This window comes from Macaca fascicularis, chromosome 16, assembly GCF_037993035.2.
Source record: "Macaca fascicularis isolate 582-1 chromosome 16, T2T-MFA8v1.1".
In the NCBI taxonomy this organism is placed as follows: domain Eukaryota; kingdom Metazoa; phylum Chordata; class Mammalia; order Primates; family Cercopithecidae; genus Macaca; species Macaca fascicularis.
Window position 1 is genome coordinate 51,726,006 of NC_088390.1, and position 25,683 is coordinate 51,751,688.

At 40.7% G+C, this 25,683-nt stretch overlaps 3 protein-coding genes and 1 non-coding gene across 27 annotated transcripts in view; 2 read left to right on the top strand and 2 right to left on the bottom strand.

Moving 5' to 3' along the window:
- Positions 1 to 99, bottom strand: part of STXBP4 (syntaxin binding protein 4) — a 198,153-nt gene extending 198,054 nt beyond the window's left edge. For all 13 annotated transcript variants that reach the window (XR_012425631.1, XR_010581811.2, XR_012425632.1 and 10 more), the window contains exon 1: positions 49 to 99. The gene's annotated coding sequence lies outside the window, so the exon portion shown is untranslated. The remainder of the gene's footprint in view (positions 1 to 48) is intronic.
- Positions 100 to 207: 108 nt separating this feature from the next.
- On the top strand, positions 208 to 6,751 carry COX11 (cytochrome c oxidase copper chaperone COX11). Of its 2 annotated transcripts, XR_012425635.1 has the most exons (5): positions 208 to 581; positions 4,002 to 4,157; positions 5,160 to 5,248; positions 5,434 to 5,559; positions 5,939 to 6,751. XR_012425635.1 is itself a non-coding variant. In XM_005583764.4 (4 exons), exons 1-4 carry the CDS (start codon positions 216 to 218, stop codon positions 6,119 to 6,121), a joined length of 831 nt encoding a protein of 276 aa, XP_005583821.3. In that variant the 5' UTR covers positions 208 to 215; the 3' UTR covers positions 6,122 to 6,751. The 2 variants fall into 2 exon arrangements, 1 of the variants encoding a protein (XP_005583821.3); XM_005583764.4 differs by lacking the exon at positions 5,160 to 5,248.
- Positions 6,752 to 6,872: 121 nt separating this feature from the next.
- The window catches only part of TOM1L1 (target of myb1 like 1 membrane trafficking protein), a 58,502-nt gene continuing 39,691 nt past the window's right edge, over positions 6,873 to 25,683 (bottom strand). For 6 of the 11 annotated variants that reach the window (XM_065531324.2, XM_065531323.2, XM_074019289.1 and 3 more), the window contains 4 exons: positions 22,257 to 22,308; positions 19,852 to 19,957; positions 19,352 to 19,433; positions 17,090 to 17,930 (listed from right to left, as the gene is read on the bottom strand). In XM_065531324.2, the coding sequence (XP_065387396.1) occupies positions 17,795 to 17,930; positions 19,352 to 19,433; positions 19,852 to 19,957; positions 22,257 to 22,308 (376 nt within the window). In that variant the 3' untranslated portion in view covers positions 17,090 to 17,794. Of the gene's footprint in view, positions 7,595 to 8,185; positions 8,248 to 17,089; positions 17,931 to 19,351; positions 19,434 to 19,851; positions 19,958 to 22,256; positions 22,309 to 25,683 lie in introns of those variants that run through there. The other 5 variants (XR_012425634.1, XM_065531325.2, XM_074019288.1 and 2 more) reach the window with 1 other exon arrangement.
- Positions 14,032 to 15,774, top strand: LOC102133733 (hypothetical protein). Its single transcript, XR_006693041.3, has one exon. It is a non-coding gene; the product is annotated as a hypothetical protein (transcript).

Genomic DNA, 25,683 nt, shown 5'->3' on the forward strand with positions numbered 1-25,683 from the left:
CGGGAAGCGAAGTGGGAGGAACGGTCACAAAGCAAAACGCAAACTTACCCGTAATCTGGCAACCCGGCCTCCGTAGCCCTACTGCAAGCGCTGCCACCTGAGGAGCCTGGTAGCCAAGGCAGCGGCAGGCTCAACCCAGATCTCGCGAGACGGAGCAGGCCTCGCGAGATTTGACCTCGTCCCTGAGAGGCTGGTGTGTGTTAGTTCAGGGGGTTATGGGAGGGCTCTGGTATCCGGGATGGAGGGGCGTCGCTTTCTGTGGCTGGCGTTGGATCCACCCTGGGTCTCCAGCCAGGGCTGCAGAGAGGGTAGAGCCGTTTCTTAGGCCAGCGTGGAGTGGGACAGGAGGTGCCGAGAGAGGACTGAGGTGGCTTGGGACATGGAAGCACTGCAGCCTTCCAGCCCGGCATCCAGCACTGCAGCCGCCGCGGCGGCCCAAGAGCTCCGACCCTTTCACGCGCGCGCATGTGGAGGAATGGCGGCGGCGGAACAAAACGACCCTCACTTACGTGGCCGCTGTCGCCGTGGCCATGCTGGGGGTGTCCTACGCTGCCGTACCCCTTTATCGGCTCTATTGTCAGGTAGGGGCCGCGCTGCCCGCAGGGTGGCGCAGATGCGAGAGGTGGGGGTGCAGGACAAATCCCGGGACAAGCCCTCGCTCTGCGGGTCGTAGGTGGAAGAGGTGTCCGATATTATCTACCTAAGAGGAGAGAGGTTCAGAACAGCCACTTAACACCCAAAGCCACCAAAGAAATTGGTGGCAGAACTGCAAGTAGCACCCAGTTCCTCTTAGTGATTGTGCTTATCCTGTGCTGCAGACTCCCTCATCTATGAACTGCACCTCGTCCAAAAAAAAAAAAAAAAAAAAGGTCCGCAGCCTCTAATCGGGTATCCAGCAGTCTGCCTTACTCTCCTAAAATATACATTTTAAAATGTATATTATTCATACATTAAGTCTGCAAACCACATGTGGTTTATGTGCTAAGGGTAACTCTGGAAATTGGGCTTATCGTGTTTCTTGTGCTTAAACTGGGATTAGCAGTTCCTCCATACAAAGAGGCATGAATTAGGCCTTTGAGGCTCTCTCTCCCGCCCCTTTTAATATATAACTGTGATGTACTTAACCTGGAATCTCTTAAGTACATTGCAGTGGTTCTGGGAGTGTGGCGCCCAGGACCAGCAGTATCAGCATCACCTGGGAACCTGTTGAAAGTGCAAATTCTAGGGCCCGACTCCAGGACTGAGTCAGAAACATGGGGGGGGTGGGACCAGCAGTCTGTATTTTAGTAAGTCCTGCAATTGATTTTGAGGCCAAGTTTTGAGAACCACTGGCAAAGTCAAGTTTCACGTATTTTAGAGATTTAGCGTTTGTCCTTAGCTAATAATTTGCAGCTTTGGCTGGGCATTAGGATCACCCGTGGAGCTTAACGTTAAATACACGTTCCAGGGATCCCCTACCCCAGAGATTCAGGTTAGGAAGTCTAGACTAGGGACAGGAATTTCGGTTTAAAAATCAGGCCACAAGCGAGAGCTACACATTGTGTTCAGTAGGTGTTTAAGATAGTGGCTTCCAAAATTCATTGTACAGCTGCATTGGGAATCACCTGGAGAGCTTCTAAAAATCCACACACATTACCTATTTTTATTATAATGCCAGAGTGGGAACCAGGCATCAGTAATTGTCAATTATATTTTAGGTGATTCCAACGTGCAGGAAAGTTTGGGAATTGCTATTTTAACACCATGACTGGTATTCTTAGCTGGAGTTCACTCTGTCCGTGAGGCACGTTTATTTATTTAAATTTGTAGAGACGAGGTCTCCCTGTGTTGCTCAGGCTGGTCTCTATTCCTGGGCTCAAGTGACCCTCCTGCCTTGGCCTCCCAAAGTGCTGGGATTACAGGCGTGAGCCACCATGCCCAGGCTGTGGAGATTAATTTACCTTTCTTTTAGATGATGAAGCAGCAGAAGGCAAAAGGACTTTTCTTTTCTGGCATAGTCTCCTAATGCCAGCATTTATGTGGGAATGTGCAATAATTGATTTCTGAGGATGAGTGTAGAATGTGAATTACTTTTCATCAGAGACCAAACCCAGGCATGAATTCTAAAACTACCAGTTGGTTAAATCATAAGCAGAACTGAATCCAAATCAGCAAATCTAGATCATTCTCAGACTGCCAAGAGTCTGGAGGAGAGTGAAATTTGTCCCTCAGGAAACATTTAATGTGTGAAGACATTTTTGGTTGTCACAGCATGGAGGTGGGGGTATAGGGTGCTATTGGCGTCTAATAGGTAGAGGCTGGGAATGCTGCTAAATAACCAACAAAGCACTGCCTCACCCCCAAACAACAAAAAATTATTCAGCTCAAAATGTCCATAGTGCTAAGATTGAGAAACTCTGCCCCAAACTGAAATAATTGATAATACTGTGTGTGAAATGTGCCCACATGCAATCATAGGTCAGGAAGGCAAATGTAATTTGTAATCTATCAGGTTCTTAGGGCTAGTAGCACAACTAGAATAGCGATCAGGACATCTTTTCAGTGCAGTTTTCTAGTCTTTTTGTCTATTTTACTTTCTCTAGGCATTGAACTTAGAAATTTGAAGAATCCATGTTCAAAGACTATATCAGGGAATCTTTATTGAGGGAGGATACTTAAAAAATATTTTTATTCAAGTGACAAATTCTTCAGGAAAAGGAGTTACATCTTAAACATTATAGCACTCAGGCAGAAGGATAAACAAGGATAAAGGCTTGCCCTCTGATGCATCTTTTAGGGATATAATGTAATTCAGTTATGTTGTATGGCAGTTGAATAAAGTTAGTTGACTTGTGTAACAAACAGAGGATGCTAAAACACTGTATCTTGCTGGGAGTCTTCTCCTAGCCTCAAATTTGTTTTTTTCTTCCTAGCATAGTAACAGGCTAATTATCTGGAAATCAGAATTCTGGCAACCTCAAGTATCCGAAGAAAGATGACCTTGGAAGTAAGGGCTTTTTTTTTTTTTTTTCTTCTTTTGAGATGGAGTCTCGCTCTGTCGCCCAGGCTGGAGTGCAGTGGCGCGATCTCGGCTAACTGCGCCCTCCGCCTCCGGGGTTCAAGTAATTCTCCTGCCTCAGCCTCCCGAGTAGACCTAGGACTACAGGCGTGTGCCACCACGCCTGGCAATTTTTTTTTTTCTATTTTTAGTAGAGACAGGGTTTCACTGTGTTAGCCAGGATGGTCTCCATCTCCTGACCTCATGATCCACCCGCCTTGGCCTCCCAAAGTGCTGGATAATGGCTTTTTTTTAAAAAGTGATGTCAAGGAAATAACTGTCATGAATAAAAGAAGTGTCAGACACAAATACTCTTGATGCCCTATGATTATTTCTGTGGCCATAGGGATTAGGTGCTCTGATTACTGATTTATATAAAAGCTCTACTATACAGAGAAGTACAGAGAAAGATTCAAAGACATTAACCAACATGGGAAAATACCTATGATGCCTTAGAAAAGCAGAATGTTAATAAAAGTGAAGCTACAATCTAATTTGGATTATAAAAGCTGTGATATGGAAAAGGACCAGACAGGAATATGGAAAAATTGAATTAACATTTTCAGTGAAATTACGAGGTGATGGGTAAATTTTATTTCTATTAACGAAACACTAGCAATGAAGAGAAATGTGTTTTTTTACAAATGGCTAAGCTGGAAATTGTGAGTTCTACTATCAGTGATAATAGTTCACTTATCTAGTGATTCTGCTTTTCCCAGACTCATTTTTGACCATGCCAGGTAACCAAGGGATTGCTGAAAAAGAGAAATGACTATAATGAATACAGGCTCATGACATCCCAAAAGTGGTCAGACTCTTGACAGTTACAGAAATGGTCAGTTAACCATATGTAAACTTGGCTCCAAATGGATTATTAATACTACATTGTTTTTAAACTTTTATCAAAAAAATAGATCATCAACACCTAAAAGTATTGTTTAACATATTTGGTATCTTTTTCTAGACTACTGGACTTGGAGGATCAGCAGTTGCAGGTCATGCCTCAGACCAGATTGAAAACATGGTGCCTGTTAAGGATCGAATCCTTAAAATTAGCTTTAATGCAGATGTGCATGCAAGTCTCCAGTGGAACTTTAGACCTCAGCAAACAGAAATATATGTAAGTGACTAACCAGCCATTAAAAGATTACTTTATTAATGTAAATTCCTTTCTTTCATCACTTAAACTGTCAGAGAACTACTTTTAACAATGTGATTCTAATAAAACATGACATTTTTTCTTGTTCCAAACTGACTTTTACTGTCATGTAACTTAAAAATTAAAGTATAAATTCTGTTTGCATTAGGTATAAGGCACTGTCAAAAAGTAGTCTATGGGAATAAAAAAATTTATAGTAATGGAACCCGTCAGTATTTTGAAATTAAGTTTAGATGAGTGAAACAGTTGGGAATAGCAGTAACTGTCAGCCTATATAGCTTCCTGACTTTTCCTCAGGCATAGAAGACATGGGAAAAATGTGGAAAAGCGTTGGTGACAATAATTAGTTTACTGGTTTATATCAAAAGTATCCCTGTCCTTGTAAAAGAAAAAAAATTGAGGGCCTTTGAAGTAATCAATAAGTAGTAAATAGTTATGTTATACTCCAGTGAGACTGAGACTATACCTAAAAGCTTTCCTAAAATTTTAACCAACTGTAAGAAAGATTTTAACTGATATCTCATTAATTGAGGATTAGCCAGAGTTAATTTCAACCCATATTGGAAAAGCCTTATAAATATTATTGCTTGCCCAGTTTAGTAAACATGACTGAATCTCTTAATAATTAAAGCTTTTATAGGTTATGATTATGAATCTTATCCAATTACATGGTAGTATACAAGGTATTAGTGGCTGAATTGGTACACGTGACAGAATATCCTTTGGAAAAATTTTTTAAGCCTTGCTATTTTCTTATTTTCTCCAAACAAGGTATTAACACTCTGTGGCATAATAAAGGTTCTAGTCAGTCAGTTTTATTCTGGTTTTAAGGTAAGTTTAATGTTGGTATCTTTTAAAAAAAAAAAAGTCAGTCATGACATTCAGGTATAAGGGTTACAGAAAAGTTGGGCTAGGGCTGTTATATGATTGGCTTGGACACATTTTAAATAATGTAATTTGCAGATTATTCCTTGAAGACCTCAAATATACAAGAGGACAATTCATAACTAATTGTGGATATTAGAACATTGGTTCTTCATTGACATATGCAAGTAAGTTTTTAAAGTCATATGTTTATGGGTAATACTCACAATTTATTTTGCTGAACCCTGCATTAGATTAGGTATTATGGTCTGATGAATAGGCAAAATAATGAGACTAATTTAGCAGGGAAAAGAGGAACTTTGTGAGATTCAAAGTATTGATTTTTTATATATATATATATTCTTCAAAACAGGTGGTGCCAGGAGAGACTGCACTGGCGTTTTACAGAGCTAAGAATCCTACTGACAAACCAATAATTGGAATTTCTACATACAATGTTGTTCCATTTGAAGCTGGACAGTATTTCAATAAAATACAGGTAAAACAAAGTGTAAACTTTACAGAATATGATAAAGGTACATGAAACTGTTTACTATGAAACTTAGTGTTTTTAGTAGATCTTGTGATTTCTGAAAACTAATTTCTTCTAAATATCAAACTATTTTTCTTCACTATCTATACCTGCTATGCAGATATTGAGAACGAAACCAAATGAATATCTGCTTTTAAGATTAGAATTTGTTCTTGATCCTTAAAGCAGAATTCATTGAGATGAAAAGATGCTCTTATCACAGAACTGTGTATTTAACCATATGTGTATTAAAATCAAGAAGTGTACTAGAATGCTAAAAGAACTGTATAGTTTGTTATGCAATATGAGAATAGAAATGTTATTAAAGTCTTTCTATAATTTCCAGTGCTTCTGTTTTGAAGAACAAAGGCTTAATCCCCAAGAGGAAGTAGACATGCCAGTATTTTTCTACATTGATCCTGAATTTGCTGAAGATCCAAGAATGATTAATGTTGATCTTATCACTCTTTCTTACACTTTTTTTGAAGCAAAGGAAGGGCACACGTTGCCAGTTCCAGGATATAATTGAAGTCAGCAACTAAGTCTTCCTTCAAAGTTGATTTTTGGGAAAATCATGTATCCTATCTTTTCAAAGGAGAAATACTGTACAATAATACGAAGTCTTATATTTTAAATACTTTTTCTCAACTAATTTATTTCACTTAAAATTGAGAGAACAAGGAAACCCACATACCTAGCTAGAATATATGATTGACTATTCAATACCATACTGAAGAGTTTGATAGTATTAAAATAAGTCATTTTGTTTTTTAAATATGCAGGCATGGGTTCATCTTAATTCTATAATTCACTTCCAGATTATTAACTCTTCATACTTACAGCAATGAATCTGACAATGTTTTTCAAAAATGTATGATCAGGGTTATTTGTTTCAAGTCATAGGCCAGAACTTCTGACTATGTTTATTATATCTAAAAGAGTTGGTTGCTGTTTTCCTTATGAACAGTCAGTATTTTAAAAGCTCAAAGTAGAAGAGGAGTCACTAAGCCCTAACAGCTTGTCCAAAGATTTAAATTCTTATTTCAAATTTGATTTGTGCTTTAAGATTTAGGGCTATTTTATATTCAGAGTTCTGAATAGATGATTACTTTGAAATTGTAGTATCATGAAATTGAAATAAAATACATCTAGGCTGCTAGCCAAAGTGTCATCATTACAAGCCCATGAATGTTAAAATGTACAGGTGGGATTGTGAAGATTTACTGACATCAAAAGTTCTTCTGGAAAAAAACCTTTGTGAAAAAAAAAAACGTATTAAATTATTTTAATAGTGATTTATTTGTCATCAAATGTACAACTTATTCTAAATATTTTCATTTTCTGTGTTCCAAATAGAAATGTTAAGTTGTAGTAAAAAGAGAAAAAAAGACTATTTAGCATTACAAAGAATCATATTTCAAGGCCGCCCAATGTAGAGTCCAGTGACCTGTTCAGGACACCTGAAATATAATTAAATGACAATCATCAAGGTTTTAACAATTTACAGTTCTAAACCAGAGGATTATAAAGAAGTGCAAATTGACTTTTACATTCAACTTTAGTTAAATGAAGGCACTCAGTATTCTTCCTGAATAATACATTCAGTTTCTCACATTTTATGCTTTCATCTATTCAGAATTATTTTGTAGTAAAATAATCTACTCTTATCACAGCTGTGTGACGATTTCTAAATGTAGGAGGGCCTGTGAAATATATGACACTGCAGTTAAATTGGTTGGCCTAAGGACTAAGTAATTTTTCTGCTGCTGAAGTTTTAAGTATTTGTTCCCAAGAAGTTCTGTTGAAATCTCACGCTGTTGTCAGGAATCAGTGTTATCCTGGAACTGTTATTCTTCTATTTAATCTTCATCATAGCAGAAATGTTCCAGCGTGGCTTTGACATGGTGGCAGGTATTGTCTTCCAGGCTTCAAAGCTGCACAGTCTACCCTTTAGAGAGTTGGCACCTTTGATGTGGCTAGTGAGCTGATCATCCACTTTCTTCTAAAATAAAGAGAAGAAAATAGCCAGTATTCATCCTGTCCTCTTTCCCCATTCCTTGATAACTCTTGTCTTTACTGGGAGGCTGGAGAGCCACAGTCTAGTAGAAGAAAGGTAAGAATGTACTTCTTCCATAGGGGAGGGTATAAGGGGAATAAATAAGTTTAATAGTTCATTGGTGATCATTAAATAGTAAATACATGGGATTAGTAGTGGTGAAAATAGGAAAAACTCAAACCTATTTGGAGTACTAACAGTAAATGGGCCTACTGGTACCGGTTGACAAGTATTAACCGCACGTAAAAGACAAATGCCTGATTTCAGTGCTACTCCTATTGCTCATCTATTTTGTTAGCATTAATATTTCTATACCATAAACTACTATATTTCCAAGTCTTATTTACAGATGAGAAAATCACAAAGAATGAATCTCAGTAGTGAACAATGGTTCAGCACAATTGGAATGATTCAGGGGAACTCATATTTCAAAGTGACAGACTCAGATGGCTCTTACAAAATATAAATACTAAATATGTAAAGTGATAATTATACTGAAATTATATGGAATTAAGTTGTATAAGTTGAAGTCTTTACCTCAGTCACCATGATTTTCAGTTCCTTTGTGCTGGTGAGCATCAATTTCTTCATAAATAGCTCTGAAACAAAGCCATCACAGCAAAAGGGTTATATATCAATTTCAAAGTGCTATTTTCGTTTTTAACTGCCAGCACCGTAATTAAAAATTGAGCTGTTTTTGGAGTTCTGGCTATATATGAGTTAAAAATAAGTTTCTGCCCTGAAGTGTATATTCTAGTTTTCTTAAATTCTAATGTTGCACTTCCTTTTTTTTTTTTTTGGAGACAGAGTCTCACTCTTTTGTCCAGGCCGGAGTGCAATGGTGCTTTCCTGGCTCACTGCAACATCTGCTTCCCGGGTTCAAGTGATACTCCTGCCTCAGCCTCCTAAGTAGCTGGGATTACAGGGACATGCCACCATGCCCAGCTAATTGTTTTGTATTTTAAGTAGAGACAGGGTTTCACTATGTTGGCCAGGCTGGTCTCAAACTCCTGACCTCAGGTGATCTGCCTGCCTCTGCCTCATAAAATGCTGGGATTACAGGTGTGAGCCACCAAACCCGCCCTTAATGTTGCAATTCCTATGCCTCTTAAAAGTATGTATTTTATAGAACCAATTAATTTTTTATTGTGATTTAAATGAGAAATATGGCTCAAATTTGAACAGTTTATGTTTTGCTTAAAAAAGTCTTCAGTTCTTCTGGTTTCAAACATTTTTTAAAAATATTAGGATAAGTGTAGTGACTCACACCTATAATCCCAGCATTCTGGGAAGCTGAGGTAGGTGGATCGCTTGAGTTCAGGATTTCAAGACCAGTCTGAACAACATGGCAAAATACCATCTCTACAAAAAATATAAAAATTGCCAGGTGTGGTGGTACCGGCCTGTTGTCCCAGGTACTCAGGAAGCTGAGGTGGGAGGATCACTTGAGCCTAGGAAGCAGAGACTGCAGTGAGCTGAGATCCTGCCACTGCACTCCAGCCTGGGCTACAGAGCAAGACTCTTGTCTTAAAAAAAAAAAAATTAATCTTCCAGCTTATTTAACCCATGTGATTATAGTCCAGACTCCTCAGCCACCTATAGCTCATCACTGTCATTTCTGTACATTTTTTATATTGTTTAATGACATCCTTCATTTTTTTTTCTTTTTCTTTTTTTTTTTTTCTTGAGACAGGGTTTCACTCTGTCACTCATGCTGGAATGCAGTGGTGCAGTCATGACTTATTGCAGCTTCAACCTCCCAGGTTCAAGTGATCCTCCCATTTCAGCCTCTCAAAATGTTGGGATTAGAGGCATGAGCCACCATGCCAGGCCCATTTAGTTCTTTATATGTATCTTACATATGTCTGTAGCTGGATAATATCTATAACTGAAAGCACAGTATTCATATATACAGTATAGCAAAACATGGCTGAGGAAAAATCTCAAAAATCACAGCACTGTGAAACCATGATCACCAAGTTCATAAGGCCCCAGAATGGTCCTACAATTTTAATCTTTCCCTAAAAAGTTTGGTCTCATCTCCCTCAAAACGATTTCAGTCTTCTTCACTCTCCTCAAACCTCTGACCTCTCTGGTAGAAACCTCATTCTTAATACATTAAATGTCTTGATATGGAAACTTTCTCATTTTCCCATCACTAAATCTTCAAGTTTATCTTCATCTGTATTGTCCGTTATTTCTGTGATCCTATCTATTCCTGGCTTCTGAAGCACTTCACCCAGTTATTCTCCCCTTCCTGAGTCTTCAGCCTCTCCTATGCCAGATCCTATTCTTTGACATTCACAGATTCTCCAGCATCTTCCATATCTCCCATTTTATACAAAGTACAGTCTTTAATTCCATCTGTACTTGTAGTAAATGCCTTGGTATCCTCTAGCTACCAAACTCCCCCCACCCCGCTTTTTTTTTTTTTTTTTTTGAGGTAGAGTTTCACTCTTGTTGCCCACGCTAGAGTGCAATAGAGTGATCTCAGCTCACTGCAACCTGTACCTCCTGGGTTCAAACAATTCTCCTACCTCCTTCTGAGTAGCTGGAATTACAGGCACTCGCCACTATGCCTGGCTAATTTTTCTATTTTTAGTAGAGACGGGGTTTTGCCATGTTGGCCAGGCTGGTCTCGAACTCCTGACCTCAGGCGATCTGCCCACCTTGGCCTCCCAACGTGCTGGGATTATAGGCATGAGCCACCGTGCCTGGCCCAAAACCCATTTTCATCACTGCTTCTCATTTAAGTTCTAAGAAGTTATCTGTACTTACTGTCTCTATTTACTCTCTTATGTGCTTTTCAAATGCACTGAAATTTGGGTTCTGTATCCATCAGTCCATCAAAGTAGCTTTACTAAAATCATCAAGTGATCTCTAATCCATTATCTAGTTTTCAGTTCTCATCTTGTCTGCCCCTAGCACTGTTCTTCACAGTTGTACTCACTTCTCTTTGCTTCCAAATTACAGTTTCCTCATCTGGTACTGAGCTCCCTGTTAACTTTCTTTACTCTTGGCTTTAGCATTTCCATTTCCTTGAATGTGCCAGAACTCTGTCCTCTGGGTCTTTGTACAGGTTGTTCCTTGAACCTACAATACTCATTTCCAAACTTTTAACTAAGAATTGTGGGCCTCAGCTTTTAATGCTACCTGAAGCTTTCTCTAACCCCCATTTAAGTTCTGTTATACACTTTCAAGTTGCCATATTCTTTCATAACATTAACACAAATTGTAAACCTGTATTTGGTGATTTGTCTAAGTTCTGTATCCATGCTACATTTAATCTCTGTGAGGATAAGGGAGCATGTTTCTTGCTCAAAATTATAAATTAGTCCAGTCATAGTCCCTGGCACATAATATTGAAATAAATGAATCGTGTATATCTTCATAAACATACTGTTTGTCTTGGTAGAGCAAAAATTGTCAACCTGGGGTTCATGGACAACCAGTGATATGAAAAAACCCAGTAATTTCCTGCAAGATTCTGTGCTTTTCCTTGGAGAGAAGTCCCTGAATTTCATGGGACTTTCAAAAGAACTGAGACATTCTGACCCCTAGAAAGACCCATCACAGGAATAAAGAGTTCCAAAGCTTCACCTCTCCAGCTTTTTACTGTCTCTCCCACCTCCAGTCTCTGTGACACTGCCATATCTACATACAGCAATCTCCTAATTTGAATAGAATCAAGAAATTTTCCACTACCTATTTGGATGGAGAAAAAACAAGTTTCTAGAAAGCATACCTAGTTTAGTGCTAGTTTCTTAAACCACTAATATGATCAGTGATAGATCTACTCTAACAGGCAGAATGACTTAGAGAAATTTCTCAAACCTGAGTTAGGAAAAAATACATAGTGGACTCCTAAGTCCCTTAACATCTGCTCATAAATTAAGTCAACCATTACATTGAGGGATTAAACCAGGGACCATAATATCAAATGTCTACACATGTCAGCCAAAGAAGAGATGCAGAGGGTTGGGTGGGACTGTAAGCAGATAGGAAGGGTCTCCAGGGACTATAGGAATACAATCAACTTGATTAATCACCTTTTTTCCCCAAACCCTGTGTGGAATGCAGCCAGCTAGCTGGTTTAAACCAGCTCATGACAGACCTCAGAAATTTATAGATGGATCCCAGTGTACTTGCTTCATTACCATAACATGTGACCTGTGTGCTGAAATAACTCACTGCATCCGTACAACTGCAACCCCTCTCCATATAATAACATACCCTCTTCCCTATCACCCCATAAAACCCTCCTGTCACTTTCCTGCTTTGGAGACTATGCCCAGTGGTTTATTTGTGACAAGTAATAAAACTCCTATTGCTCAAAGCCTACATTCTTGGTTGGTTATAGTGGCTCATGCCTATAATCCCAGCACTTTGGAAGGCTGAGACAGGAGGATTGCTTGAGCCCAGGAGTTCAAAACTAGCCTGGTCTACATAGACCCCCTTCTCTATAAAAAAAGAAAAAATTAAAAGGCTGGGCACGATGGCTTACACCTATAATCCCAGCACTTTTTGGGAGGCTCAGGCTCAAGTTCAAGGTAAATGAACTTGAGACTGAGAGTTCGAGACCAGCCTGGGCAACATGGCAAAACCCTGTCTCTACTAAAAATACAAAAAATTAGCCAGGCGTGGTGGTACCTGTCTGTGGTCACAGCTACTCAGGAGGCTGAGGCATGAGAATTGCTTGAGCCTGGGAGGCGGAAGTTGCAGTGAGCTGAGATCACCCCACTGTACTCCAGCCTGATAGAGTGACACTCTGTCTCAAAAAAATAAATTAGCCAGGCATGGTGGCGTGCCCCAATAGTCTCAGCTACTCGGGAGGCTGAGTAGGGAGGGCTGCTTCAGCCTCATAAGTCAAGGCTGCAGTAAGCCATGATCATGAGTGACACAGCGAGACCCTGTCAAGAAAAAAAAAAAAAAAAAAAGAATAAGCTGTGTTCTCATGGAGGGTTGTCTGTTACTCACCACATGAATGAATCTCAGGTTTTTTTAGGGGTAACAAGTCCGGCACCCCAGATGGGACCCAGGCCCTGACTTGACTTCCCATATAGACTCCTGGCAGGCAAAGCAGTGGGCTGTGGAAGCCTGCCTGGGCCAACTCACCTCGGTTGCCAAGAGGGAGACTAGAGAAAGGCCTTGGGACCCCCGAACTGGTGTCTAGTGAAGTCTACTAACCAGCACCACAAGATCTCTCTGGGAGAGGAGAAGTGGCTGCCTAGAGTCCAGACCTTTTGCTCGGTGCTCCTTCGAAGCAGCAGCTCCATGAACTACTAAAAGAGTGGTCTGGGTTTTGATCATTAGGATTCTGGGTTGTCAGGATTAGGACCTAGGTGAAGGGATCCAGGATTATTGAGAAAAAGAACTTCCTTCTTTCAGGTCTGGAGACAGAGACATCGCCATTGTTTTAACAAGGGGAATCCCCAACATAAAGACAAGGATGCTTGTCTTCAGGATTTGATCCCTATCTGGTATGACTGTAGGGCTCGATACTCTTCCTTGTCTGGGGCCTGAAGGAATATGAAGTCTGGATTCCTCTACCCTTAGTGTGTGGCAACCCCTAAAATATCAGGCTTTGTTTTGCAGCAGTCAGAGAAGGACTGCTATTGGTTTGATGAGGAGACCAACTTTCAAGGATCATGATCCCTGGAACCAGAATGCAGTGATACAAAGGTTATGTGAACAGAATGTGTGTGCTTTCTCTGAGGAAACACCTCACTTGATTGATTTACCTACCTCCCCACCACCTGAGCTGGATCCAGAACTACTTCAGTGTCTCCATGAGATCTCCTGGGAGGCTGCCCGGACTGAACATGATCCAGGGAAAGGAAATCACTGTTACACTCTCAGCTCCCCAGGACCTCCACTCCAGATGGCTTCGCATAGTGGCAAGCAAAGAGGACCACAAGTATTCAAGCTGAGTTGTGGAATTTGTGTTATCATTAATCTCCAGAGTTTGGAAGCCCCTCAAACTCTGTGCAGAGACCCTAGGATGTGGTGAACCAGGTCTTGGAAGGAGAGCTTGTTGGGGTGCCTCCTCTGGCAATGGAAACTGCATATCAACTCATGACCAAAAAGCAAATGATATATTACTGTAATAGAGCCTGGCCCCAGTATTCCCTAGGAGATCAGAAGAGATGGTCTGAACGTGGGTCACTTACTACAATTCTCCAATTGGACTTACTTTGCAAGAAATACGGTAAATGGGAAGAAATACCCTATATGCAATGTTTTATGGCCCTCTATCAAAACCCTGCCCTGCAGATGAAATGCAGAATATGTAAATAGGCCAAAGGGAACTATATTGCCAATTCTAGAAGCCTCTGGAGAGGAAGCACCAGTCGTGTGGGGGCCTGTAGGGAAGGGAACAAGAAGAGTCCCTTTATTTCCCTCTCCAAGAGAAGTGAGGCCCTCTAACTCTACTTGGGGCCTGGTACCTTGACCAATACAGGGGCATAGTCCACCTTCTTCCTTGGGAATGGTGCTCTCAGCACCTCCAGGGGAAAGCAAGGGCCCATTATGTACTTGCCGGGCCCTCCAAACTCTGCAGAGCCAGCAATGGCTCCTGCTATGGCAATAGCAGGCCCCCGCCCCCGCCCCCGCTGTACTCTTATTTGCCTAGGAGCACCACTCATAGTGGGAATGCATATAACCCTGGAGGGTGACTGTTCCCACTCAGAGCGTGCCTGTTGGAGAAAGAGGTTTTGCTCAGGTCTGTGTTTTTTAAAACTGTTGACTTGTATAACTGGAAATCCCATAGTAAGGGCTTACGGGTGAGCCCACAAGAGTTCATAACTCGCATATGGAGAATATTCTCCACACATAACCCTACCTGGCCAGGTGTGCAGACCTTAACAGCAACCCTGCTCACAGCAGAAGATAAATCTGCCACCATGGCCAAAACTGAGGAGGCGGCAGACAATATGTGTGCTGATAACCTGGTGACCTGTCCTGTTGAGGTGTTGGTCCCAATAGCTAACCCAAACTGGGACCCCAATGATGACAAGAATCAAGAGTGGCTTCATCATTATAGGAATATGCTTCTCAGAGGTATGAGGGAAGCAAGCCAGCCCCTGGTCAATTGGGGAAATCTCAGAGAAACAGAACAAGGCCCTAATGAAAATCAGCATTCCTAAATTGATAATAAGAATGCCTCCAGAATTACAGCCCTTGGGACCCAAATGACCCAAAAGCCGAGTAGTACTTTAATCCCACTTCATCTCTCAGCCCCAGATATTCAGAGAAAACTCTAAAAATTGGCAATAAGTCCACACACTCCCCCTTTCCAACTGGTAGACATCTCCTTTAAGGTCTACAGTAAAGAGATGTGGCATCTGATGAAAAAGAGGACAAGAAGATGCAGCAGCCCTACAGACTACTTCAGGAAAACCAGGAAGAAGATGGCATGAGTGAGTGACCAGGGCCCCCGCCATGGAAATCAGGGCCTGCCTACACTGAGGCCCAAACAATGTGCTTACTGGAAGCAGAAAGGATGCTGGGAAAGGGAATGTCCAAATCATCCCCAGAGAGGGAAGAAAGAGGACAAGCCTGAGGTACCAGTTCCCTGTAACTGGACAAGAAACTGATGGATGGGGCCATGGGGCTCCCTGCCTGGCTCCTCAAAACAAGATCCACATCTCCCCTCCAGGTTACACAGAATAAGGGGGGCAGCCAGTTGGGTTGTTAAATTTTTTTTATTTTTTTGAGACAGAGTCTGTTACCCAGGCTGGAGTGCAGCACCGTGATCATGGCATACTGCAGCCTCCAACTAGGCTCAAGCAGTCCTCCTACCTTAGCCTCTCAAGTAGCTGGGACTAAGGCACACCTGGCTAATTCTTTTTGTTTGTAGAGACAAGGTCTCGTTATGCTGTCAGGGCTGGTCTTGAACTCCCGGGCTCAAATGATCCTCCAACCTTGGCCTCCTGAAGTGTTAGCATTACAGGCATGAGCCACTGTACCCGGCCACCAGCTAAGTTTTTGATCAACACTGTAGCCATGTTTTCTGTGTTGATCACTAAAAGTGGACCCTATCCAGGAGGGAATGTATATAAGGGATGTGTCTCATAAAGGAAATAAAAGATTCTTGGAGCCTCTGGTCCATGAAATGGTATCTAAAACTTTGACTCATTCTTTCTTCTGTTCCCCAAATGTCCCATTCTCCTTTTGGACTTCTAAGTTTGGAGCCACAATTTCTCTAAATCAGGACAGGATAGAGGTGTTCTGAGCCCATGGCACTGCCATGCTAGCCGTAGTTCCTGGGGAAGTTCCAAACTTGGGACCTCATAAGACTCCTTGGCTAATGTGGTACTAGATAACTGTATAGCATTAGACTGCCTCTTAGCAGTAACAGGGAGGAGACTGTGCAGTTATTAATTCCTCTTGCTGTACCTGAATAAATACCTCAGGGGAAACAGGAAGTTAACATTAGGAAAGTCCATGCCCAAGCCTCTTGGTTCCAACTTTTAATCAATAGCCATATATATATATATATATATATATTTTTTTTTTTTTCTTTTTTTTTTTTTTCAGAGTCTCACTCTGTTGTCCAGGTTGGAGTGCAGTGGTGCATAATCTGGGCTTACTGCAACCTCCACTTCCTGGGTTCAAGCGATTTTTCTGCCTCACCCTCCTGAGTAGCTGGGACTATGAGCGCTCACCACCACACCTGGCTAATTTTTGTATTTTTTGTAAAGATGGGGTTTCACCATGTTGCCCAGGCTGATCTCGAATTCATGGTGATCCGCCCGCCTTGGCCTCCCAAAGTGCTGATAAGGGAGAAGACCACCCCTCATATCGTCTTATGCCCAATTTCTGCCTCCAAAGAAAGAAGCAGTAAAAACTAAAAGGCAGAAATGAAACCCACAGGCAGACAGCCTGGTGCTGCACCCTGGGCCTGGTAGTTAAAGATTGACCTCTGACAATTGGTTATGTGATCTATACATTACAGACATTGTATAGAAAAGCACTGTGAAAATCCCTATCCTGTTTTGTTCTGATCTTATTACCGGTGCATGCAGCCCTCAGTCACGTACCCCCTGCTTGCTCACATGCACTCCCTTAGAGTTGTGAGCCCTTAAAAGGGACAGGAATTGTTCACTCTGGGAGCTCGGCTCTTGAGATGGGAGTCTTGCCGATGCCGTCAGCCAAATAAACCCCTTCCTTCTTTAACTAGGTGTCTGAGGAGTTTTGTCTGCAGCTCGGTCCTGCTACACTGGGATTACAGGGGTAAGCCACCACACCCGGCCTAATAGCCATACTTCTAACTCTATTTGAGAAACTCTCAAATTAGCAATACCAAGTGTTACTTGGTTTCTTCCCCTAAAGGGGGCACTAATTTTATTGCTCTTACTACTGTTGTTTAGTCCCTGCATCTTTAACCTCTTCGGAAAATTCGTATCTTCTAGATTAGAAAAATTTCAACCGTAGGTGCCTTTACGACCTATCCTGGGAGTCCCTAAAACATATTTAGTTTTAGTGCCTAGAGATTTTCACTCCTCTAACATCTCTGGATACAGTGTCCCTGGATCAACATGAAGAAGTTGCAAAAGAATGCCCTCTGACCCTGGCCCCTAAAGAATTTACTTGTGCTAAGTAATAAAATGGCTATTGATCAAAACCTGTGTTCTTGGGAAGAGTCATCTGTTACTATCCAGGTGAATGAACCCTGGATTTTCTGGTGGGTAACAGGGCCTAAGGGCTGCAGAGCCTGCCTATGTAAAGGAGATAGCTACTACTCAGCCCCAGCCCATAGCTGGCATGTAAAAATTCAGGCTTGGTGTTGCCAGAGTATCTAAATGATCATGAAGTCCAGATTTTTTATTTTCAAATATCCAAGTTTTCAGCTGTTGGCAACTGTGGTCTTATGATACATACTGTTTTTGTCTAAGGTTCTTGGCTTACAACTCCCATAGCCCTTGTTACAGTCTTTTGTTATAATGTTGGGTGACAGGCCTTAGGAGCCAGCCTCTGGAAGCAGAATTGCTCTGACCTTCTCTAGTCCTCCTTTCACCTGCCCCAAGGCACCACTCTAATTGCCCACCTTTTTGACTGTGGGTCATAAAAGCCTCCCTAGAGAGGGTCCTGCCCTATACCCTGGGGAAAGGAACTGCTGACATCAAGAAGCTTCCATTAAAAACCCTAGAGGACTGGGTTGGGGTTGGGGTGGGTCGAGTCAGTTTCTGGATAGCTGAACATGTGGAAGTACCTGGAGGGTGGGACTCCAGGGAGGACACGGAAACTCCATGGCCTCTTCATCTGCATCCTTTGCAATGTCCTTCATAATAAACAAGTAAATGTAAGTATTTCCCTGAGTTCTGTGAGCTGCTCCAGCAAACTAATCAAACCCAAAGAGGAAGGCATGGGAACCCAACTTGAAGCCAGTCAGTCCTAAGTTTGGAGGCCCAGTATTGTGACTAGTGTCTGGGAAGGCAGGTGTCAGGGTGGTGGGGACTGAGCCCTCAACCTGTGGGGTCTGACACTATCTCCAGGTAGATGGTGTTGGAATTGAATCAGAGGACACCCAGCTGGTGTCCATTGTAGAATTCATTGCTTGCCTGCTGGTGGAGAGAAATCCTCACATATTTGGGGGTCACAAGTGTCTGCATTCATTGTTATATCAGTGTGAGAGCCAAGGAAAAACATGGTTGAAAGTTTCCCGAACCAGCAATTAATTTTTAAAATGCACATTTTAAATTCTGCACAGGTCAAAAAAAAAAAAAAAAACAAAACCAACTGCAAGCAAGATGCAGCCTGTAGGCTGTTAGTTTCCAAACAATGATTTCCAAAAAACGTGCTTTAATAATTTTTAACAATTTGGGGAGTAACCTTCAGTCACTCAAAGTATATTAAAGTTCTAAGGACCTTACCATTCCACTAATATTTATATATCTTGCCCAATAAGAAATCATACAATAATGCTTTAAGGATTTTAAGTAAAAGGTAATTGTTATACTAATGCTTTGGAAGACTAAAAACAAGTTCTAATATAAGATTTTTTTTGGATCAGTTCTTAAAGAGCAGCTAAAATATTCCATCAGTGTGGCATAAACTTACATCACCAGTGACTAGTACCCTTCTCAAGCTAAAGAGAACATGACTTTCTGCCAAGGAATCTACGAGGAGTCCATTAAGCATGTTAGTTCCAGTTACTTCTTAATGTGCAACCCCAGCATTTTTATTTTTTATTTTTATTTTTATTTTTTTTTTTGAGACGGAGTCTCGCTCTGCCGCCCAGGCTGGAGTGCAGTGGCCGGATCTCAGCTCACTGCAAGCTCCGCCTCCCGGGTTCATGCCATTCTCCTGCCTCAGCCTCCCGAGTAGCTGGGACTACAGGCGCCCGCCACCTCGCCCGGCTAGTTTTTTGTATTTTTTAGTAGAGACGGGGTTTCACCGTGTCAGCCAGGGTGGTCTCGATCTCCTGACCTCGTGATCCGCCCGTCTCGGCCTCCCAAAGTGCTGGGATTACAGGCTTGAGCCACCGCGCCCGGCCAGCATTTTTATTTTTTAGTCACACGGTCGGAACGATAAGACCATTAAGAGTAACAGCTGCCATAAAACCTCATAAGGCATTTTTAATAAGGCCATCAATTTCTGGCAAGACCTAAACAAAGTTAAATGTATAACCAAGTCTGTTAGCTCTGCTATCAAAGGGAACCAAGACAAAAAAATCAATTAATCATTTTGTAAATGACTTACTCTGTAGTGACAGCAGGAGCTAAGGGATCAAACTCCATTACCTCGTAGTAATTAGGTGGCTGGAGATCACTTTTTGTCATCGCTTTAGGCAAAAAAAAGAGACCAGTAAACATACATTGTGCTTTTCGAGGAATACATGTAATTGATATTCTTTTTATAATTTATACTTCAAATATTAGATCCTAATAAACACAACCAAAACAGACTGGTGTTCCAATGCTACTCCCAAGTTCAACAAATCTGTATATAACAGAAAGGTTTCCAAACCTCAACTACCTTAGCAGTCAAAACACAATAGTTTAACACAAGTTTAACACAAGCATTTTTACAGTCTCTTATAGTCAGTCATAATGCTATCTGCCCTGAATTTGTTTCATTAGCTTAAAAATACAAAGAACTACCTCTAATTTCTCCTATTTTCAGTTACCAACGAATCTCTGGCAGACTCATATATTCTCGTAAGTTTCCTTATTTGATGCAAATAATAAGGTCCCATGTACCTGGATGATTGCTGGGCAAAGGTGGCAGACTCTGGTTTGATGGTGCCGCTGCAGTGGTTTGTAGACTAACCGGCTGTAGAAACACTGAATTTGAATGTTCCAGAAACTGAAGAAAGCATAACACATGTTCATATAAACATTCTACATTAAGCTTTTCTTTTATTAGTTAGACTCCTACACTTCCAAGTACATTATTCCAAGAACCATATACTTTGAACTGGACAAGAACAAGTTGTTTGTAATTATTACTTTAGTATTTTTAGGTTATCATCACTTATGAGATTTACTTCGTTTCTGCTGGGCATGGTGGCTCACATGCCCAGATTTCCACATTCTGAGTGAAAATAATCCTAACACTCAGAATGTGGAAATCTCTTGTCCTTTTTTTGTCTCTTGTCCTTTTTTTGTCTGTCTCAGCAATTTGGGAGGATGAGGCAGGAGAATTACTTGAGCCCAGGAGTTCAAGATCAGCCTAGGCAACAGCAAGACCCCAGCTCTAAAAAAAAAAAAAAAGCTGGGCACGGTGGCTCGCATTTGTAGTCCCAGCTACCCCAGAGACCAAGGCAGGAGGATCGCTTGAGCTTAGGGGTTTGAAGCTGCAGTGAGTTATGATCATATGATCTTGCTATATGTTCTAGCCTAGGTGACTGAGTGAGACTCTATCTCAAAGGCAAGAATTTACTATATGTTTGTCTGGATTTATGCCTAATGCACCCCATTTCCCATAGAAACTGAAAAAAAAAAAAAAACATATTGCTTTTAAAAATGAAGCAGATTCAATGGCTCAGGCCAGATTCTCTGTTGTTTCACTCTGAATATAAAATCTCAGTCCTGAGTAGGAAAAAAAAAAAATCTTAAATCTACAGAGAGGCACTCAGTGACACAACAAAATCAGGACTGATAAAAGATTAAAATCATAATTAGAAATTTCTCAGAATTTTCCTCATTCATTCCACAAATATATCCTGGGTACGTATCAGCTGCCAGGCACTATTAATAAAGCAATAAAGCAGACCAAGTTCCTGCCCTGATGACGCAGACAATCAACAAATGTAAACAGATATCCAATGGCATGTGCTCTAATATAAAAGCAGAGTAGTGGGTGGGAGAGAGACTGAAGTAGAATACTGCTCTAATAGGTCATGGTCAGGAAATGTCTCATCATTGGGGGCATTTAAGCAGAGCCTGACTAAAGTGAGTCTTGTGGTTACTGAAGAGGACACAAGTTCACAGTCTCTGAAGTGGGGACGGCCAGTGTGGTTGGAACAGAGTGAGCCAAAGTAGAGAGGGGCAGGAGGTGAGGCTGGAGAGGTGACAGGTGTGGTCAGATCAGCATTTCAGGCATTTACTGAGTAAAATGGAGTGAGGAAGAAACTCATAGGTGGGTTTTGAGTAAATGAGTGACATAATATGACTTTACTTTTTGAAAAAGAATGCCCCAGTTTTTGTTTTAAGAATAGATTATGAGGTGGGCAGGAGGGATGCGAAGGGAGGCAAAGGTTGAAACAGGGCTTCCCTTAGAGGCCACTGCAATGTCCACCTGATGGTGGCTTGGACTAAGATGCAGAAGTGGAGGTGGTAAGAAGTGGCTGGATAATTGACATACTTTAAAAGTAAAAGGCAAAAGTAAAAGTAAAAAGGTGGATGTCAAACACTATTACCCAAGGTTTTTGACCTATGCAGCAAAGAGTAGAGTGGCCATTGACTGAGGTGGGAAGCCTACAGGAAGGGCAGGTTGAGAGTGGAGACTGGGAAGAAATCAAGAGAAGACATTAAGTGGAAAGTGGATGTATGAGTTCTGAGTTTAGAAAAGGGGTCTGAGCTACAAGAGATACAAACTTGTAGGTTGTCAGAAATTGAATGGTTATTTCAAAGTATGAGACCAAAAGACCACAGAGGAATGAATGTAGATAGAGAAGTCTGAAGCCTGATCCCTGGGGTCTCCAGCAATGAAAGGTCAGTAGAGGAGGAAGAGCCAGCAAAAGAGATGGAGAAGAAATGAAAGGGAGGCAGGAGAAGAACCAAAGTGACTGATATCTGAAAGCCATGTGTGCAAGAAGGAGGAAGTGATCGATTTTGTCATTTGTTGCTGATAAATTAGATAAAATGAGGGACTGCAGTTCTAAATTTCATAATACAGAAGTCGCCAGTGATCTTGACAAGAGTTATGTCCACAGAGTGGTAGAAGAGCGTGTCTGAAGTCTGTCAAAGAGAATACAAGCAAAGGAAGTGGAGACAGCAATTACACACTCCAAAAAAATTTTGATCCTTAACCATCTTGCCAACAGGGGCTGCGCATCAACACAATACTGAGCAGAACATGGGAATTAATGACCGTGAGTTATTTTCTGGCCACAAGAATCTGCTGACTAGGTGCACTGCTAGAAAAAAGTCTTGTTACTTACGTTATCATATGCGTGACTTGAGGTGAGGTTTTGGCTGATCCTTTGGGAAAACCTAGGATAGTGTGATAACACAGAATGATTACCCTACAGTGAGAACACAAATGCAAAAAGTAAGATCATTTTCCTAGTCTAAAAACAAAACCTAAAATGTACCTTCAGACTGCATAAAGTGTCATTTTGTAATAACTATTTATAAAACAATTGGTTTTTCAGTGCACATCAGGTTTTGATGCCATGGGCAGTGGGAGCCCTGAGACTGTGGAGTATGCACACAACACTAAGAACAGAGCCTTTAGTCTTTCCATCAGAGTAGCTACCACCCCATCGTTTCCTAAAGGATGAGTAGTAGTATAGAACACAGGTTAAGAAGAAAGCTGTGAGGGTTCCAGTCCAGGATAAAGCGGAGCAAACGTACTGCACCCTGTCTCTCCACTGAATGTCACTTAAAAGTGGACAGAATGCATAGAGCAACTCTTTGAGGACTCTGAATAACAGGAGCAGCCTCATTGGGAAAGAAGACCAGAATTCAAGTATCACTGAACTGTTGGTGAATTTACTGTTTTCTGTCCCTTTATTTCCTGACCAAATGCAATGCAGCCTGAACCGTAGGCATCAATGAGAAAGACAGAACTCTAGGAGAAGCCTTCTCATTCTCAAGGAGCAGGAAAGGGAAAATAATCCTAACACTCAGAATGTGGAAATCTCTTGTCCCTTTTTTTGTCCTCTTCTCTCTGTTCTCTCACACCCCAAACCACAGGCAACCCCAAAGTGGCTGTAGCGACAGCAGAGGCAATGGGACCTGTAGGAAATTGAAACAGTGAGAAGAATCTTCTTCAATAGGAGCTGTGATACCCACAGCTTTTTTCCTTTCTCTCCTGCCGTTTAGTCACAGACATAAGCATAGTCAAGGAAATGTGTGGTGTCATAGGGTAACTAAAGCTCCAGCTTTATGACTGGATAAACAAAAACGGGAGTCCCAGGAAACTAGAAAGTACCAGATAAATCACGATGATGGAGGACTCAGGAAAACAACCCGATGAAGTTGTTTATGAAATACTGAGCTCACCCCCCGGATCCCACCGCAGTCACGATGCCAAAAATGGTGAGAAGTGAACAAACAACCTGCCATCTGGACCTCAGATTGACCACAGGATGGAACATACATGAGACATATTTGAATGGCACTGCAAAGGCTTTGAAAATGTAGCTGACATTGGAGCCACCCCCCATAGAAGAAGGGTAAAATTGTGGTATGAATCTAACCAGGTTGTTTACATACTAAAATCAAAATATCAATATTCTTGATATGATTTAAATTAAGACCAAGAGTCTCCTAATAAGACATTAAAAATGCCCAAGATAGAATCCAAAATTATGAGGCATATGAAGAACCATGAAAATTTCAGCTTGCACGAGAAGACAATAACAGATATCGATGCCAAGAGGACACAGATGTTGAAATTATCTCAGAGATATTTAAGGCAGCTATTGTACACACGCTCCAAAGAACTGCAAACAATCTTTAAAAAAAAAAAAAAAAACACGGAAAAATAAAGTCACAGCAAAAACACAAGATATAAAGAACCAAAATGAAATTTCAGAACTAAAAACCCCAATAACTGAATTAAAAAAAAAAAACTTACAGAATGAGCTCAATAGCAAAATGGAAATGACAGAGGAAACAGTCGGTGAACTTGAACATAAATCACAAAGTATCCAATCTAAAGAGTAAAACAGACAAACAGGACCCCAAACACCTATGAGACAATGGCACAGGTCTAAAATTTGTGTCATCAGGGTTCCAGCAGAAGAGCAGAAAGATTGTAGTTCTGAAAAAAAGACTAAAAACATCACAAGTTTGATGAAAGACATAAAGCCACAAACCACATTCAAGAAGTTCCATTAGTGGGTTAAATGGTGGCCCCCCAAAAGCTATGTCATGTCCTAATTCTCAGAATCAGAGTTTCTGGGGACCAGCAACTTTTTGACAGTCACCCAAGGGATTTTTATGCACACTGAATTATTAGATCCAGTAGGCTACAGATTAAAACAGGCAGCTATTAGCTGAAATTTGACTCTTAATGAATTTTATAGATACTTGTTGTTAATGGGCTTTTATCTGTATTATTCTTTCTCACATTACCCAACAAGATTAGCAAGACAACTCAAACAGAATCACCTACTTTAAACCACATTATTTACCAAGCAACTTCAATCTGCCTACATGTCAGCATTTACTTGTATTGTATGTAGCCAAGACAAGAGGTAGCCAACCAAAGAAACTGACCTAACTCAGTATCTTCATGAGAGAGCCATTGACACTTTATCATTTCCCAACACATGAATCCTTTCTTCTCTTCTTCCCTTATATTTTGCTCTTTTTTCTTCTCAGTTTGATTCTTCTTTTTCATTTTCCTCCCTCTGCCCCTCCCCCTTTTAAATATAGAAAAGTAATTCAGTGATTGGGTACACAAGTATTTAAACAAAACACTAGGCAACTTTTTAAAAAATCTAAATCCACTGATATAAACACACTGCCAAAATATGTTAAGTGAAAAACAAAAGCAAAGTTCAGAACAGAGTGATAGTATGCTGCATTTTATTGAGTAATGGAGAAATTCATATTCATATTTGCCTACAGACACTATGGAAGGACAAATTAGAACCTAACAAAGTAATTATCTGGGTGGGAGTAGAGCGTGACACTAGGGAAAGGGAAAGAGGGAGGATGAAGAGGGAATGAGAACAAGAATTGTCTTATACAACTTTTTATATTGTTTTGATATCTGAATAATGAAAATGTATTGCCTATTATCTAAAATATATACACTTAAAAGGAAAAAAGCTATTGACATTGGCATAAGGCAAATTCAACTGCTATTTATTCTATCCTGCCTCTTCTGGAACTTATATAACCACTCTTTCACTCTTTTTCATTATTTTCCTTCCTGTATCATTCTTGTTTCTTTATGTGAATAGAGGCAAATATTAATATATATTCTTATTTACAACTTTCTTACACAAATGCAATATATTACACACACACTACTTAGCACCTTTTTTTTCCTACTTAGCAATAAATATATTGGTGATTATTTTATCCCCCAGCTATATAGTAATATGTTGTACAGATGTTTAACAGTCCCCAACTGATGGATACTTGAGTTGTTTCCAATTACTTGCTATTGCCCAAAACATTGTAAAGAATAATCTTGTAAACACCTAACTCTGTATAAGTGTGGTAAAAATTTATACACATAAGATTACAGATTGAAAGAAATAAATGCATTTATAATTTTAATAGATATTGCCACTTGCCCCTAGAAGAGTTACATAAATTTTGTCATAGTAACTGTCTTTCCATAGCCAACAAAGTATGTTATGAAATATTGGTACTTTTGCCACCCTGAGAAGTAGAAAACGATTT